General features: G+C 35.2%; 4 protein-coding genes across 4 annotated transcripts; 2 read left to right on the forward strand and 2 right to left on the reverse strand.

Annotated features, from left to right (window-relative positions):
• The first annotated feature begins 858 nt into the window (after positions 1–858).
• LOC126743939 (cuticle protein 21-like) lies at positions 859–1835 on the forward strand. The gene is made up of 2 exons (XM_050451223.1): positions 859–965; positions 1048–1835. Exons 1-2 carry the CDS (start codon positions 954–956, stop codon positions 1729–1731), a joined length of 696 nt encoding a protein of 231 aa, XP_050307180.1. The 5' UTR covers positions 859–953; the 3' UTR covers positions 1732–1835.
• Positions 1836–2716: 881 nt separating this feature from the next.
• LOC126744166 (uncharacterized) lies at positions 2717–8697 on the forward strand. Its single transcript, XM_050451525.1, has 7 exons — positions 2717–2797; positions 2880–3544; positions 6509–6821; positions 6870–7005; positions 7155–7167; positions 7779–7851; positions 7985–8697. The coding sequence occupies exons 1-7, from the start codon at positions 2786–2788 to the stop codon at positions 8600–8602; spliced, it is 1830 nt and encodes a 609-aa protein (XP_050307482.1). The 5' UTR covers positions 2717–2785; the 3' UTR covers positions 8603–8697.
• Positions 6287–7155, reverse strand: LOC126743941 (cuticle protein 19-like). Its single transcript, XM_050451225.1, has 2 exons — positions 7129–7155; positions 6287–7013 (listed from the first exon to the last, which is right to left on the reverse strand). The coding sequence occupies exons 1-2, from the start codon at positions 7138–7140 to the stop codon at positions 6381–6383; spliced, it is 645 nt and encodes a 214-aa protein (XP_050307182.1). The 5' UTR covers positions 7141–7155; the 3' UTR covers positions 6287–6380.
• A 2214-nt stretch (positions 8698–10911) lies between the features above and the next one.
• On the reverse strand, positions 10912–11848 carry LOC126743940 (cuticle protein 19-like). Its single transcript, XM_050451224.1, has 2 exons — positions 11822–11848; positions 10912–11664 (listed from the first exon to the last, which is right to left on the reverse strand). Exons 1-2 carry the CDS (start codon positions 11831–11833, stop codon positions 11020–11022), a joined length of 657 nt encoding a protein of 218 aa, XP_050307181.1. The 5' UTR covers positions 11834–11848; the 3' UTR covers positions 10912–11019.
• Between the last annotated feature and the right edge of the window lie 2967 nt (positions 11849–14815).

The following is a 14815-nucleotide window of genomic DNA, read 5'->3' on the forward strand; positions in this document are numbered from 1 at the left end:
AGGTTAAAAAAGCACATAACAACGAAAAACTTCTTGCTGGTTCATTTTTGGTGTAAAGCTTTCAAATACTCTTTAATTTGCCTTTGAAGAGAGTATTCTTTGCTATAATACAATAAGTAAAATACCAAGTAGGTTTCAAGATAGTTGGCCTTTTTGATCAATAAGTATTTAATGATTTGGTCCCACTGTATGGGAAATAAAATTAAAATTAATTTTTTTAGGAGTAGCTCTTATTAATCTAAGCAACTTTTATATAAATCATATTTTTCTCAGACCTTTTTGTAAAAGAATAAAAGCTGATTTCCTAAGAAATTGCATCGCTTTACGTACCCCTATTTATTTTTCGTCAAAAAAAAACATTTTTATTTTTTAAAGGCTCTCTTTGACGAGAATTTGAAATTTTTTTTATGGTCTATTTGATATATATTTTTTTTAAATTTTCAAAATTTCTAGGAAACTTTTGGTTAAAACTCGAAAAAGTCCTTTCTGGCCTTTTTTTGGAAAAACATAAAACAACTCTAAATAAATAAATTGAATTGTGCAATACAGAAAATCATCAGAATGAACTTCCAACTATGAAGGAATTAAATATTGATTACTGAGATTAATATGAATGACTTGTAACTTTTTTTTAAAATCACAATTTAACATCCATTCCTACTTAATACCATTAATACGACTATTTCCAAGTAAAACCGATTTAATCGTAAAAAATCTCAAATTACAAATCGTACAGATTAGATCATACCCCCAGGGAGGTCACAGCGGTCTAAATCGTGCATTTTCGATGAATTAAATAAAGCACTTTCAAATTTTTATATACGGTCATAAATAAGGGCGGGGCTTCTATGTAATTTATATTATGTATGACTGTCAAAAAATTCTCGTATAAATATCGGTCTCTGAAGAACGTTTAATCATTGGTTCGTGTGGTTCGGTCAAAAAAAACAATCATGTTCTCTAAAGTAAGTCAAAAACTTTTTTTTAATTTGTTTGTAACTTAAATAGCCGACTTTAAATGTTTATTTTCATTTCCACTATTTTCAGATTCTTGCCGTAGCTGCTTTCGTAGCTGTCGCCCAAGCCGGAGTCCTCGACTACTCCCACGGACACCACGCCACCTCCTACTCCGTAGCTTCCCCAGTCGTAGCCGCCCACGCTGCTCCAGTCTACGCACATGCCGCCCCCGTCGTAGCCAAATACGCTGTCCCAGCTTACGCTCATGGACACGAGGAATACCCCAGCGCCCCAGCCAAATACGAATTCGACTACGGAGTCCAAGACCCCCACACCGGAGACCACAAGAGCCAACACGAAGTACGTGACGGTGACGTAGTCAAGGGCAGCTACAGCGTCGCCGAAGCTGACGGTACCTTGAGAACTGTCCACTACACCGCTGATGACCACAACGGATTCAACGCTGTCGTAGAAAAGTCCGGAACTCCCGTTCATCCAGTCGCTGTTCCCGCTAAAGTCGTTGTACCTACAGTAGCCAAGACCATCGTAGCTGCCCCAGTTCAATATGCTGCTCCAGCTCACTATGCTGCCCCAGCTCACTATGCTGCCCCAGCTCACTATGCTGCCCCAGCTCACTATGCTGCCCCAGCTGTGACCAAGGCTTATGTATCTGCCCCAGCTCACTATTCTGTAGCCAAGGCTGTTGTAGCTGCCCCAGCTCACTATGCTTCCGCCCCAGTAGCTTACGCCGCCCCCCATTACTACCACCATTAAGTCTGTTATTGCCATGCTATGTATATATTATGAATAAGTGGGTTTTTTTATTTATTTTTTGTACTCTATATATAGACATTTGATTAAATAAATCCGCAACTTCAGCTATGTGTTTTGAATTTTGAAAAATATTAATGAGGTTCAATTCAATTAACGCTATTAATTGAATTTTAGATGAATTTCATTTTTTTTCTTTTTTATAAATCCCTTCCTCTTCGATTTCATGTTAAGGCAACGTCGCGTTTAAATCTTGTGTATGATAGAGGTTATGTTGTCGTGACAGCAAAGTCCAGAGAAAACCATTGTTGCCAACTCTTGATTTTAGTATGGTTTCAACAGTAATCTCTTTAGGCATGAATAACATGATATGTTAAAGCCAGTGTCAAATGTACTCGTAAGGACAAATTACCTTCTTATAAAGGTCGAATTGACTATCTCATAAAACCCTTACAAATTATATTTATTGTATCTTTAAAAACCAATATATTCCCTAATAAATTAAAAGGGAAATATTTGAAATTTTTTTTTAATTTTCAAAATTTCTAGGAAACTTTTGGTTAAAACTCGAAAAACTACGAAAAAGTCCTTTCTGGCCTTTTTTTGGAAAAACATAAAACAACTCTAAATTAATTGAATTGTGCAATACAGAAAATCATCAGAATGAACTTCCAACTATGAAGGAATTAAATATTGATTACTGAGATTAATATGAATGACTTGTAACTTTTTTTTAAAATCACAATTTAACATCCATTCCTACCTAATACCATTAATACGACTATTTCCAAGTAAAACCGATTTAATCGTAAAAAATCTCAAATTACAAATCGTACAGATTAGATCATACCCCCAGGGAGGTCACAGCGGTCTAAATCGTGCATTTTCGATGAATTAAATAAAGCACTTTCAAATTTTTATATACGGTCATAAATAAGGGCGGGGCTTCTATGTAATTTATATTATGTATGACTCTCAAAAAAAATTCTCGTATAAATATCGGTCCCTGAAGAATGTTTAATCATTGGTTCGTGTGGTTCGGTCAAAAAAAACAATCATGTTCTCTAAAGTAAGTCAAAAACTATTTTTTGATTTGTTTTTAACTTAAATAGCTGACTTTACATGTTTATTTTCATTTCTACTATTTTCAGATTCTTGCCGTAGCTGCTTTCGTAGCTGTCGCCCAAGCCGGAGTCCTCGACTACTCCCACGGACACCACGCCACCTCCTACTCCGTAGCTTCCCCAGTCGTAGCCGCCCACGCTGCTCCAGTCTACGCACATGCCGCCCCCGTCGTAGCCAAATACGCTGTCCCAGCTTACGCTCATGGACACGAGGAATACCCCAGCGCCCCAGCCAAATACGAATTCGACTACGGAGTCCAAGACCCCCACACCGGAGACCACAAGAGCCAACACGAAGTACGTGACGGTGACGTAGTCAAGGGCAGCTACAGCGTCGCCGAAGCTGACGGTACCTTGAGAACTGTCCACTACACCGCTGATGACCACAACGGATTCAACGCTGTCGTAGAAAAGTCTGGAACTCCCGTTCATCCAGTCGCTGTTCCCGCTAAAGTCGTCGTACCTGCAGTAGCCAAAACCATCGTAGCTGCCCCAGTTCAATATGCTGCTCCAGCTCACTATGCTGCCCCAGCTCACTATGCTGCCCCAGCTCACTATGCTGCCCCAGCTGTGACCAAGGCTTATGTATCTGCCCCAGCTCACTATTCTGTAGCCAAGGCTGTTGTAGCTGCCCCAGCTCACTATGCTTCCGCCCCAGTAGCTTACGCCGCCCCCCATTACTACCACCATTAAGTCTGTTATTGCCATGCTATGTATATATTATGAATAAGTGGGTTTTTTTATTTATTTTTTGTACTCTATATATAGACATTTGATTAAATAAATCCGCAACTTCAGCTATGTGTTTTGAATTTTGAAAAATATTAATGAGGTTCAATTCAATTAACGCTATTAATTGAATGTTAGATGAATTCCATTTTTTTTCTTTTTTATAAATCCCTTTCTCTTCAATTTCATGTTAAGGCAACGTCGCGTTTAAATCTTGTGTAAGATAGAGGTTATGTTGTCGTGACAGCAAAGTCCAGAGAAAACCATTGTTGCCAACTCTTGATTTTAGTATGGTTTCAACAGTAATCTCTTTAAGCATGAATAACATGATATGTTAAAGCCAGTGTCAAATGTACTCGTAAGGACAAATTACCTTCTTATAAAGGTCGAATTGACTATCTCATAAAACCCTTACAAATTATATTTATTGTATCTTTAAAAACCAATATATTCCCTAATAAATTAAAAGGGAGCATCACTATACTCATTTTTAAATCCGATTATTGCAATGACTTAAAAAATTATAGGCCTATAAGTGTATTAAATACTCTGGTCAAAATTTTTGAGCATGGTCTTATACTGGATAGATCTACAGTTACAAATTCACGTGTTTTCTTTCAAACTGCTGCTGATGCCATTAATTTTAAAAAACAAATTGATGTAATTTTTACAGATTGTGCAAAAAAGTTAGATGAGGTTGATCGTGCTTGAAAATTAGATCAAATTGGCTTTTCCACTAATGCTTTAAAGGTTTTAATTCCATATCTCATAGGAAATTATTAAGAGGCGAGGGTTGGAGTATTTAACTAACTCTGTTGTTCCTCTGGATAGTAATTAGAACCCTTTTTTATTTGTTTTATATATAAATAATTTGCCCAATTTCCTTTAATACTGCCTTCTGTTTTATATTTAAAGAATGATTTTAAGATGTTCAACGTAATTGAAAACCAGAATGAATAAAGCTGGATCTAAAAAAATAAAAAGATATTTTCCCTTACTATCCAAATATGTCTTGAATAGTCTTCAAAATGTGAGAAAAAATAAATTATGGCAACATTGGATTTAAATATTGACTGTCATAGTTCATCCTCGATACTGAACTGACAGCTGCAAATATTGAATTCAGAAAGCAAAAATCAGGCCATGTTACCAAATGTTAATTCTGATGAGCTATCTCTGGTGTTACTCAGGGTAGTAGTTTGGACTCTTTTTTATTTATTTTATAGGCAAATGATTTTCCCAATTGCCTTTAATACTGCCACCTGTTTAATATAAAATGATGATTTTAGGATGCTCAACATAATTGAAAACCAGAATGATTAAAGTTGGATCTAAAGAAAAAAGAGTATATTTTCCCTTACTATCTAAATATGCCTTGAATAGTCTTCAAGATGTGAGAAAAAATAAATTATGGCAACATTGGATTTAAATATTGACTGTCATAGCTCATTCTCAATACTGAACTGACCGATGCAAATAAGAATTCGGAAGGCAGATATCAGGCCCCGTTGCCAAATGTTTTTAATTCTTGCTAAAAATACACTAATAATAAATAATAAATTAAAATAAATAACGAGATTTCCAAATTAATGGTAAATATTCAGCTACCAGCAAAAGCTAATTAAAAAATTGACTTTTTTTTAAACTACGGTAAATATTACGTCGACGTAATAAAAACACACAAAGTAAACAATTGCCTAAAACCATATAATTATTATCAATTCAAAAAGTGCAATTAGGAAAATAAATTCCACGAAGACCAAAACTGAATCACAGATCTAACTAAACAAATTATATTGAAGGCAAATGTGAATAAACTTAACATAAGGTTGGCTTGGATAGTGGGAGATTCGAAGATACAATAGGAAGGAAATATATTAGCAAATTTAGTATCCAACAAATAACAAATACCTTAATATAAAGCAGAGACCCTGGGAAAAGGCATGAAAGAAAACTCTGGACAAAAAAGGGAAGTATTACATAAACAGTTCTCTACAGAAGAGTTCCATGGTAGAAGACATATCACAACGTTTATACGCATGAGAACGGAACATTGTTCTACTTTTCAACATTTATGGGATGAACTGTGATATACTGTGATGACTTATGCGAAGTAATCCAAATACCGATTGCATTGATGACAATTTTTCGTGAATCGAAAGTGGAAATTAATTAAATAGTTCATAAATAATTGGAGAGAAACCGCATTAGACTATAATATGGGTTTCTGGGAAAAAATATAGCCCTTCAAAACCATATACGTCAATATCTGTGATGTCTTACCAATATATGTTTAAAGAGACATAATAAAATAAAGTTAAAAGTATACAAATTAAAAAATTAATAAGTGAAAAGTGTCGTTTATTTAAAAGTAATAATAATCTGAAAAGCAAAGGCCTTCAAAAAATTAAACGAAAAAACTGCAGTGCAGGAAATCTAGGAGCCAAGAAGTTACTGAGAAAGACAGTAGTAGCTTTTAGAGAGGAAGAAATTGAAAATAGAGGTTGGGAGCAATAGAGCCCATAAGAAAGAAGAGAGCTAGAAAGAGATACCTACAGGTAAAGAAAATCTAGGACCCAATATTACCATTGTTGCGTGTGTGTTGCACTATAGTGTCAATCTTAATAAAGTATAATTAGACTTCCGTACAGAAAAAAGCAAATTTTATTCAAAATTTGAGTTTTAAATAAATAAAACAATAGAAATAATTTATAATAGTTTATTTGGCGTTTTTTTAATGTATATATTACAAAAATAAATTAACAGTAAAAAATTAATTCTTTTATGGCATTTGTCGGCTTAGTGATGGTAATAGTGGGGAGCAGCATAAGATACTGGAGCAGAAGCGTAATGAGCTGGGGCAGCTACAGCATAGTGAGCTGGAGCGGCGTAGTGTGCTGAAGCAGCTACGATAGCCTTGGCTACAGTCGGGACAGCATAGTGAGCTGGGGCAGCATATTTAACTGGAGTAGCGACAATAGTCTTGGCTACAGCAGGTACGACAACTTTAGCGGGAGCAGCGACTGGATGGACGGGCGTTCCGGACTTTTCTACGACAGCGTTGAATCCGTTGTGGGCATCAGCGGTGTAGTGGACAGTTCTCAAGGTACCGTCAGCTTCGGCAACGCTGTAGCTGCCCTTGACTACGTCACCGTCACGTACTTCGTGTTGGCTCTTGTGGTCTCCGGTGTGGGGGTCTTGGACTCCGTAGTCGAATTCGTATTTGGCTGGGGCGCTGGGGTATTCCTCGTGTCCATGGGCGTACGCTGGGACAGCGTATTTAGCTAGGATGGGGGCGGTATGTGCGTAGACTGGAGCAGCGTGGGCGGCTACGACTGGGGAAGCTACGGAGTAAGAGGTGGCGTGGTGTCCGTGGGAGTAGTCGAGGACTCCAGCTTGGGCAACAGCTACGAAAGCAGCGACGGCAAGAATCTAAAAATAAAGAGTTTTTTCAATGTTTAAACTTTTTACTGCATTGTTAAAATGCAGATATTGACTTAAAAAAATATTGTTATATTCCTAATAAATTGACAATTCATTTGCTTACTTTCGAGAACATGTTTTTCCTTCTAGACCAAGCAGATCTGTGATTAAACAGTTTCGGCGCTTCATATTTATATCTAATTTTTTGGCGGTCATACGTCTGCAAGACTGTAAATCATTGAAGAGAAAGGCCCCACTCAGTCGATAATTACGAGGATAGAGGAATTTATATTATACCTTATTCGTAGGATCATTGTATTTACATAGTTTGTTTCATATATTATTCGGATATTAGATTCTTTTAAAAAAAGTGCATGTTTACTTAGGAAATCTTTATTCAGATCTTACCGCACGAACTTCAGATACATTGCAAATATCAATTTTGCCTAAAAAAGAATAATCATTCAAACTTTATCAAAACTCCTCCAACAAGACCTATGCCCTTCAATTCTCCCAAGAAACGTGAAGTTTTTGCAAACATTTAAGATTGAACCTGAGAGAAAGCTCTTTATATGATGATAAATTTTTATAAAAATCATCTTGAATTTGCATAAGAAGTTCAATATTGCATATATGATAAATCTACGTCAGTACAAGGGTGATGCAAAGCAGCTCCAATATGAGATTCTATATTCGTGTAATAATAAACTGGGTGTGGCCTATCTCTACTATATTATCCGCAGTGTTCTAAATATATGACCGCCAAAAAAATAGATATAAATATCGGGTCTCAAAATTGTTTCATCATTGGTCCGTTTGGTCTAGAAGAAAAAACATGTTCTCTAAAGTAAGCAATTATTAATGTAATTAACTTTAGAAGTCAATCTTAAAAATTGATAATCATTTAAGCTCAAGACGAAATTTAATTTTTTATCCAATTTACTGAAAATTGTAAATATTTTAATACTCTCTATCCTTAGATCCTTGCCGTCGCTGCTTTCGTAGCTGTCGCCCAAGCTGGAGTCCTCGACTACTCCCATGGACACCACGCCACCTCCTACTCCGTAGCTTCCCCAGTCGTAGCCGCCCACGCTGCTCCAGTCTACGCACATGCCGCCCCCGTCGTAGCTAAATACGCTGTCCCAGCTTACGCCCATGGACACGAGGAATACCCCAGCGCACCAGCCAAATACGAATTCGACTACGGAGTCCAAGACCCCCACACCGGAGACCACAAGAGCCAACACGAAGTACGTGACGGTGACGTAGTCAAGGGCAGCTACAGCGTCGCCGAAGCTGACGGTACCTTGAGAACTGTGCACTACACCGCTGATGCCCACAACGGATTCAACGCTGTCGTAGAAAAGTCCGGAACTCCCGTCCATCCGGTCGCTGCTTCCGCTAAAGTTGTCGTACCTGCTGTAGCCAAGACTATCGTAGCTGCTCCAGTTCAATATGCTGCCCCAGCTCACTATGCCGCCCCAGCTCATTATGCTGCCCCAGCTCACTATGCTGTAGCCAAGACTGTTGTTGCTGCTCCAGCTCATTACAATTCTGCCCCAGTAGCTTATGCTGCTCCCCACTACTACCACCATTAAACCGATAAATGCTAGGAAGAGATTTATTTTTTGCTAATAATTTATTTTTGTAAATATTCATTAAAAAAAAACACCAAATAAATTATTATAAAATATTTTTATTGTTTTATTTACTGAAAACGCAAATTTTAAGTGAATTGTGCTGTAAAAAAGGTTCAATTCACTTACGTCTTAATTTGACAACAATGGATTGTCTTCAGAGTAGATTCTCTTCTTATAGCTACCTACCACGTCGAGATTATTTCCAATATTCCATCCTCAATTATTTTTCTAAAGCAACCCCTAGTCTAAATTTCCAATCCTTTTCTCGTGATAAAGCTATATATAATATGGCAATAATTAATTACCGTCATAGTCACAGTTACCTAATAATACCCAAAGTACAAATATGCCCAGTAACTACCAAGAGACAATCCCGTTAAATACCGTATTTCACCAAATACGTTATTTTTGGTGTATCTTTAATAAGAGTTAATATTTGGCAACGAAGCCTGAAATCTTCTTCTTCTTCTGTTTCAGTCCCCATGGGAATCTCATGACGAAGGTCACGAAGGTTATTGGTCTGAGCTCCTAGGCTATTCAAACACTCGCTGTAGCCTCACTTGAGGTTTTTCTTATTATCTCCCTTCCTTTCTGTATTGTCCTTTCCATCCAGTCCAGTACAAACTGGACGGAATGCTGATGGAAGGGTTCTGGCTCCTTCTATTGGTTTTTCAATTCTAAATTCTTAAATGCATGGTAATGCTTCTACTACGCTGCATCCGACATCGTCCAGCCTAACTACTGGTGTGGGTTCTGCTACCATCGGCAAAGGGTTGGTAAGAGTCTTGGTAATGAACCTCAAGGACAAAGAATAACCACGTGTTATGTGAGTAAGGGATGACGTGGAAGTCCAGCACTAGGATTCTAAAGTCACCACTCGATCTCGATACCATCACGACTTGGAAAAGGTGGATTCTAAATTTTAATCGTCGACTAAACTCGTTTTAATTTAATTTCGGTTTGTTGGTATATTTTTCTTATTTTCCATAATCTTTTACAGATGGAACGTCAATTGTCTTTTCTATTGATAAACACTCTAAAAATTTTCATTTGTTTGGTTAATTTTGTTCGCCTCCGTGTTTTTTTTATTTAAATATATGGCCATATTATTATTTCTTTAAAAAATAAAAAACCCACAATAGGGAAATAAAAATCGAATTCACGGAAAAACATAAAAACTTGTTGTGTTTATCGACTTTTGGTTTTATTATGGCAATCAATAACACCTTATAACACCAGGGAAATTGGATTTCTCCATAAATGTTAGTTCATTAAGTTGTCTCTCATCTCTTGTATTTGAAAAATTAATTAATCAGTCAGCAAGGTGATTGTCAATAATTTCATGGATCCAACGACTTGCAGTAGTTTCGCTAATTAAAACCTTCTCTAATGTTTCTTTGGTAACAACCTGCAGTGGCATAAAATCTTGATATCCTAAAACAGTCAATTTAATCGTAACTTTACTTCTTCTGCCTCTATTATTGACAGGAGGATGTGAAAAATAGGGTCGAATTAGATCTATTCTTGATAAAAAAAATGAAAACATGGTATGACTATTGATAAACAATCGATGAAACAAATACGTTTAAAAAAGGATGCTGACACATTATGCACGTATTAAATAAAGAAGAAGGTATATCGTCTGGTGCATACGATATACCCAAGCGTGTCGTCGATAAATCGTTAAAAACTAGGCAATCAGCAAGACACGATTGAAAATGTTATTTAAAATGAGTAATCGTGTCGAATCCTAATTTTAGAATCCCACTACAAGCCATATCTCTTCCTGAATTCGTTGTCGCATCTGTTATTTTAATATGCAGGATGAACTCTAACACTCAATATCCAAATCCAATGTTGCCATGATAATTTTTTTTTAAGATTTCAGGAAAAAGATACTAATCTAAAAAAAGTTTGTCTTATAGACTATAAAAATTTGGTATGATTTAACCTATTTTTTAAAAACCAAAAACAAGGAAAGGAAGGAACTATTGTACTTCAAGCATTTTAGTTTCTATCAACGTTTCTGAAACCAACAGTTGGCAACAATGGAACTAGAGTTTGTGGCACAGCATGTCACGATAACATAACCTCTATTATATGGAAGTTCTAAAGCCAACGTTGCCAGAACATAATTATTTAACGCAAGTTTGACGAAAATTAAGAAGGAGAGTTTATTGATAGAAAAAAAAAGGAAATCATATGAAAAATAATAGTGCCAATTGAATAAGGCGACTTATTTGAATTTAAAAATAACAAAACACATATTTGATGTAGCGAATTTATTTCACCAATTTTCTATATATACAGTACAAAAAATAAATAAAAAAAAACCCACTTGGTCACGATATATACATAATAAAGCATTCACAGACTTAATGGTGGTAGTAATGGGGGGCGGCATAAGCTACTGGGGCGGAAGCATAGTGAGCTGGGGCAGCATAGTGAGCTGGGGCGGCATAGTGAGCTGGAGCAGCTACAATAGCCTTGGCTACAGTCGGGACAGCGTAGTGAGCTGGGGCAGCATATTGAACTGGAGCGGCTACAATAGTCTTGGCTACAGCAGGTACGACAACTTTAGCGGGAGCAGCGACTGGATGGACAGGCGTTCCGGACTTTTCTACGACAGCGTTGAATCCGTTGTGGGCATCAGCGGTGTAGTGCACAGTTCTCAAGGTACCGTCAGCTTCGGCGACGCTGTAGCTGCCCTTGACTACGTCACCGTCACGTACTTCGTGTTGGCTCTTGTGGTCTCCGGTGTGGGGGTCTTGGACTCCGTAGTTGAATTCGTATTTGGCCGGGGCACTGGGGTATTCTTCGTGTCCATGGGCGTAAGCTGGGACAGCGTATTTAGCTACGATGGGGGCGGCGTGGACTACGGGGGCGGCATGTGCGTAGACTGGAGCAGCGTGGGCGGCTACGACTGGGGAAGCTACGGAGTAGGAGGTGGCGTGGTGTCCGTGGGAGTAGTCGAGAACTCCGGCTTGGGCGACAGCTACGAAAGCAGCGACGGCAAGGATCTAACCATAGACAATTTATTTTAGCATTCTAATATTTACAATATTCAGCGCATCCTTTAGGCTTCTTTACAAAGATCAAAGCTGTTAAAATCTAACAAATCGACTTTAATTCATGCAAATATGAATACTGTAATTTATAAATAAATGATTTACTTACTTTAGAGAACATGTTTTTTCTTTTAAGCTAAACAGATCAATGATTAAACAATACTGGGGGCCCATATTTATATCTAATTTTTTGGCGGTCATACGTCTATAAGACTGTGCAAATCATTGAAGAGAAAGGCCCCACCCAGTCTATAATTACGAGGATATAGGAATAAACATTTTACGTATATCTTATTAAATCATTCTTCCATTGGTCTAATTTTTTTTTAATTTGAGGTCATGAGATTTAGATTTTTTTTATTTCCTTAAATTTGAAATTAATTTATTTCAGATCCGTAGATCTCTTGGTTTTAGAGGTATGAGTATTTTATCTATAGAAATTTAAATTTGAGAAACATGAGAAGAGATTTAAAATGGCTTCAACTGCCTTGAATTTATAAGAAAATTACCTTAAAAAGTCCAAGGATGGAAGAATTAGTGTCTGGACAATTCAAGGAAAATGCCTTTAAATAACAGGATAAGTATTTCCTTTTTAAATAACCCCAAATACATTAAACTTGGATCATTGGTCACTTAAACTTTATAACAATAAACAATTGAGTTTTACCGGAAATAGAGCGGAAATATGTAGCGGTACGATGTACTTAAAAATACACAAACGATATTTTAAATCCGGATCTGTATAGCTCTAAATCCGTCCAAAGATTTTTATAAGTAGTATATATACATATAGTAAAAAGAAATCTTAACTATTAGGCAAATATACACTCTGTGTAGGGCACAAATAGATATTACTAAATCCTTCTAATTATCTTTAGTTTATATTCATGACTCTCATAATTGTTCTTTAGTTAAGTTAATAAGATTAAACGATGAAAATATAGTCACGGATGTAAATTAAAATATGATACTTATTACATCTCCCGGTTCCTCATCCTTTGCGTCAATTACGTCATAATTAAAAAAAAAACGTTAAACGTTATACCGGATTAGCCATTTTATCTGCTCCGGAATTTCACTCTCGACGGTTTTATTGAAATTTTAATAAGCAGGCACATTTACCTTATTACGATTTGCACTTTGGATATTATTAGGTAACTGTGTGACGGTAATCTAATTATTGCCATATTATATATAGCTTTATATCACGGGAAAAGGGTTGGAAAATTGGAGTAGAGGTTGCTTTAGTAAAATAATTGGGTGACTCAGGTTAAGTGTTTTTTGACGATGAGATTTTAAACGGGAGAAAATTGAATTTTAATTGATTGGAGAAAAAATCGAAATGTTTTAATAGTTTGTCTCTATCTTAAGAACTAAGAACTTTAAGTATTCTTAAGCTTCTTCCACGCACTTAAAAGTAAACTGAAAACATATTTAAAGAATCTGAAGCACTTTGACTGCCTTTAAGAGGCACTTGAATATATTAAAATAAATTTATTCCAGGCACTTGAAAGTAGATTAAGAGTTCAAAAAAAAATTAAATTGAATTTAAATGTAAAAAATAAAATATTTTGAGACAGACGTAATTTATTGTAGACATATTTTTAAGGAAAACTGGAGCGTTTTTTACTATCTGAAAAAATATTAGAAAAATGTGAATTTTTTAATTTATTCGAACTAGAAATCAATAAGGGTCAATAGTTTCAATAGTTTTATTCTAATCACTTAAAGCTATTAACAAAATTTAGATAGTTTCATTTTCCTAATACTTTACTGTTTGTTTCGTTCATCTACACCCAGTGGTTCCTGAGAAATTTTAATTTTTGCGACGTCTGGCCTGAAAATCAATTAATTCAATCCAGGGGTCAATGAAGCTCAATAGCTTCAAAGATTTTATACCAATCACTTAAAGCCATTAACAAAGTTTGTAGGACTATGCTTTCGTAATACTCTACTGTTGATTTTATTGATCTACACCCAGTAGTACTTGAGAAATTTTAATTTTTCTAACGCCTGGACTTGAAAATCAATTTATTCGAACTAGGGATAAATAAAGGCCAATAGCTTCAAAGGTTTTGTTCTAATCGCTTAAAGCCATTAACAAAGTCTGTTGAGCTACGTTTTCTTAATACTCTACTGTTGATTTCATTCATCTACACCCAGTAGTTCTAGAGAAATTTAAATTTATGTATTGCCTGGGCTTGAAAACTAATAAATATTGAAAAATAACTGTATGAAGCTTTCTCAATATAATTTTTATATAAAACTAAATAAAAAATTATTTTTTTTTCCTTTTAAATATTTTTTGTTTCCAAATCTTGTACAAATTTTGAAAAACGCTAAAATAGGTGTTTAATTAAATTGTCCAAAGAATATATGTACTAATTTTCAAAATTGTATCTCATAAATTTTTTGAGTTATGGACATTTTGTTGAATTTTTAAAATAAAAAATTATTTTTTTTTCCAAAATCTTGTACAAATTTTAAAAAACGCTAAAATAGGTGTCTAATGAAATTGTCTAGAGAATCTATGTACAAATTTTCAAATATGTATCTGATCAATTTTTTGAGTTATGAACATTTTGTAAATTTTGAAAATAAATTATTTTTTTTCCAAAAATATTTTTTTTTTCAAAATCTTGTACAAATTTTGAAAAACGCTGAAATAGGTGTCCAATGAAATTGTCCAAAGAATATATGTACAAATTTTTAAAAATGTATCTAATCAATTTTTTGAGTTATGGACATTTTGTCGAATTTTTAGAATAAAAAACTATTTTCTTTTCAAAAATATTTTTTTTTTTTAAATCTTGTTAAAGTTTTGAAAAACGCTGAAATAGGTATGCAATGAAATTATCTAAGGAATATGTATGCAAATTTTCAAAAATGTATCTGATAAATTTTTCCAGTTATGGACACCTTGTCAAATTTTTAAAATAAATATTTTTTTTTCCAAAAATAACTTTTTTTTAAATCTTGTACAAATTTTGAAAAACGTTGAAATAGTTGTTCAATGAAATTATCCAAAGAATATGTGTACGGATTTTTAAACATCTGATCAATTTTTTGAGTTATGGACATTTTGTCGAAATTTCAGAATATA

Source organism: Anthonomus grandis, chromosome 13 (genome assembly GCF_022605725.1).
Source record: "Anthonomus grandis grandis chromosome 13, icAntGran1.3, whole genome shotgun sequence".
Taxonomy (NCBI): domain Eukaryota; kingdom Metazoa; phylum Arthropoda; class Insecta; order Coleoptera; family Curculionidae; genus Anthonomus; species Anthonomus grandis.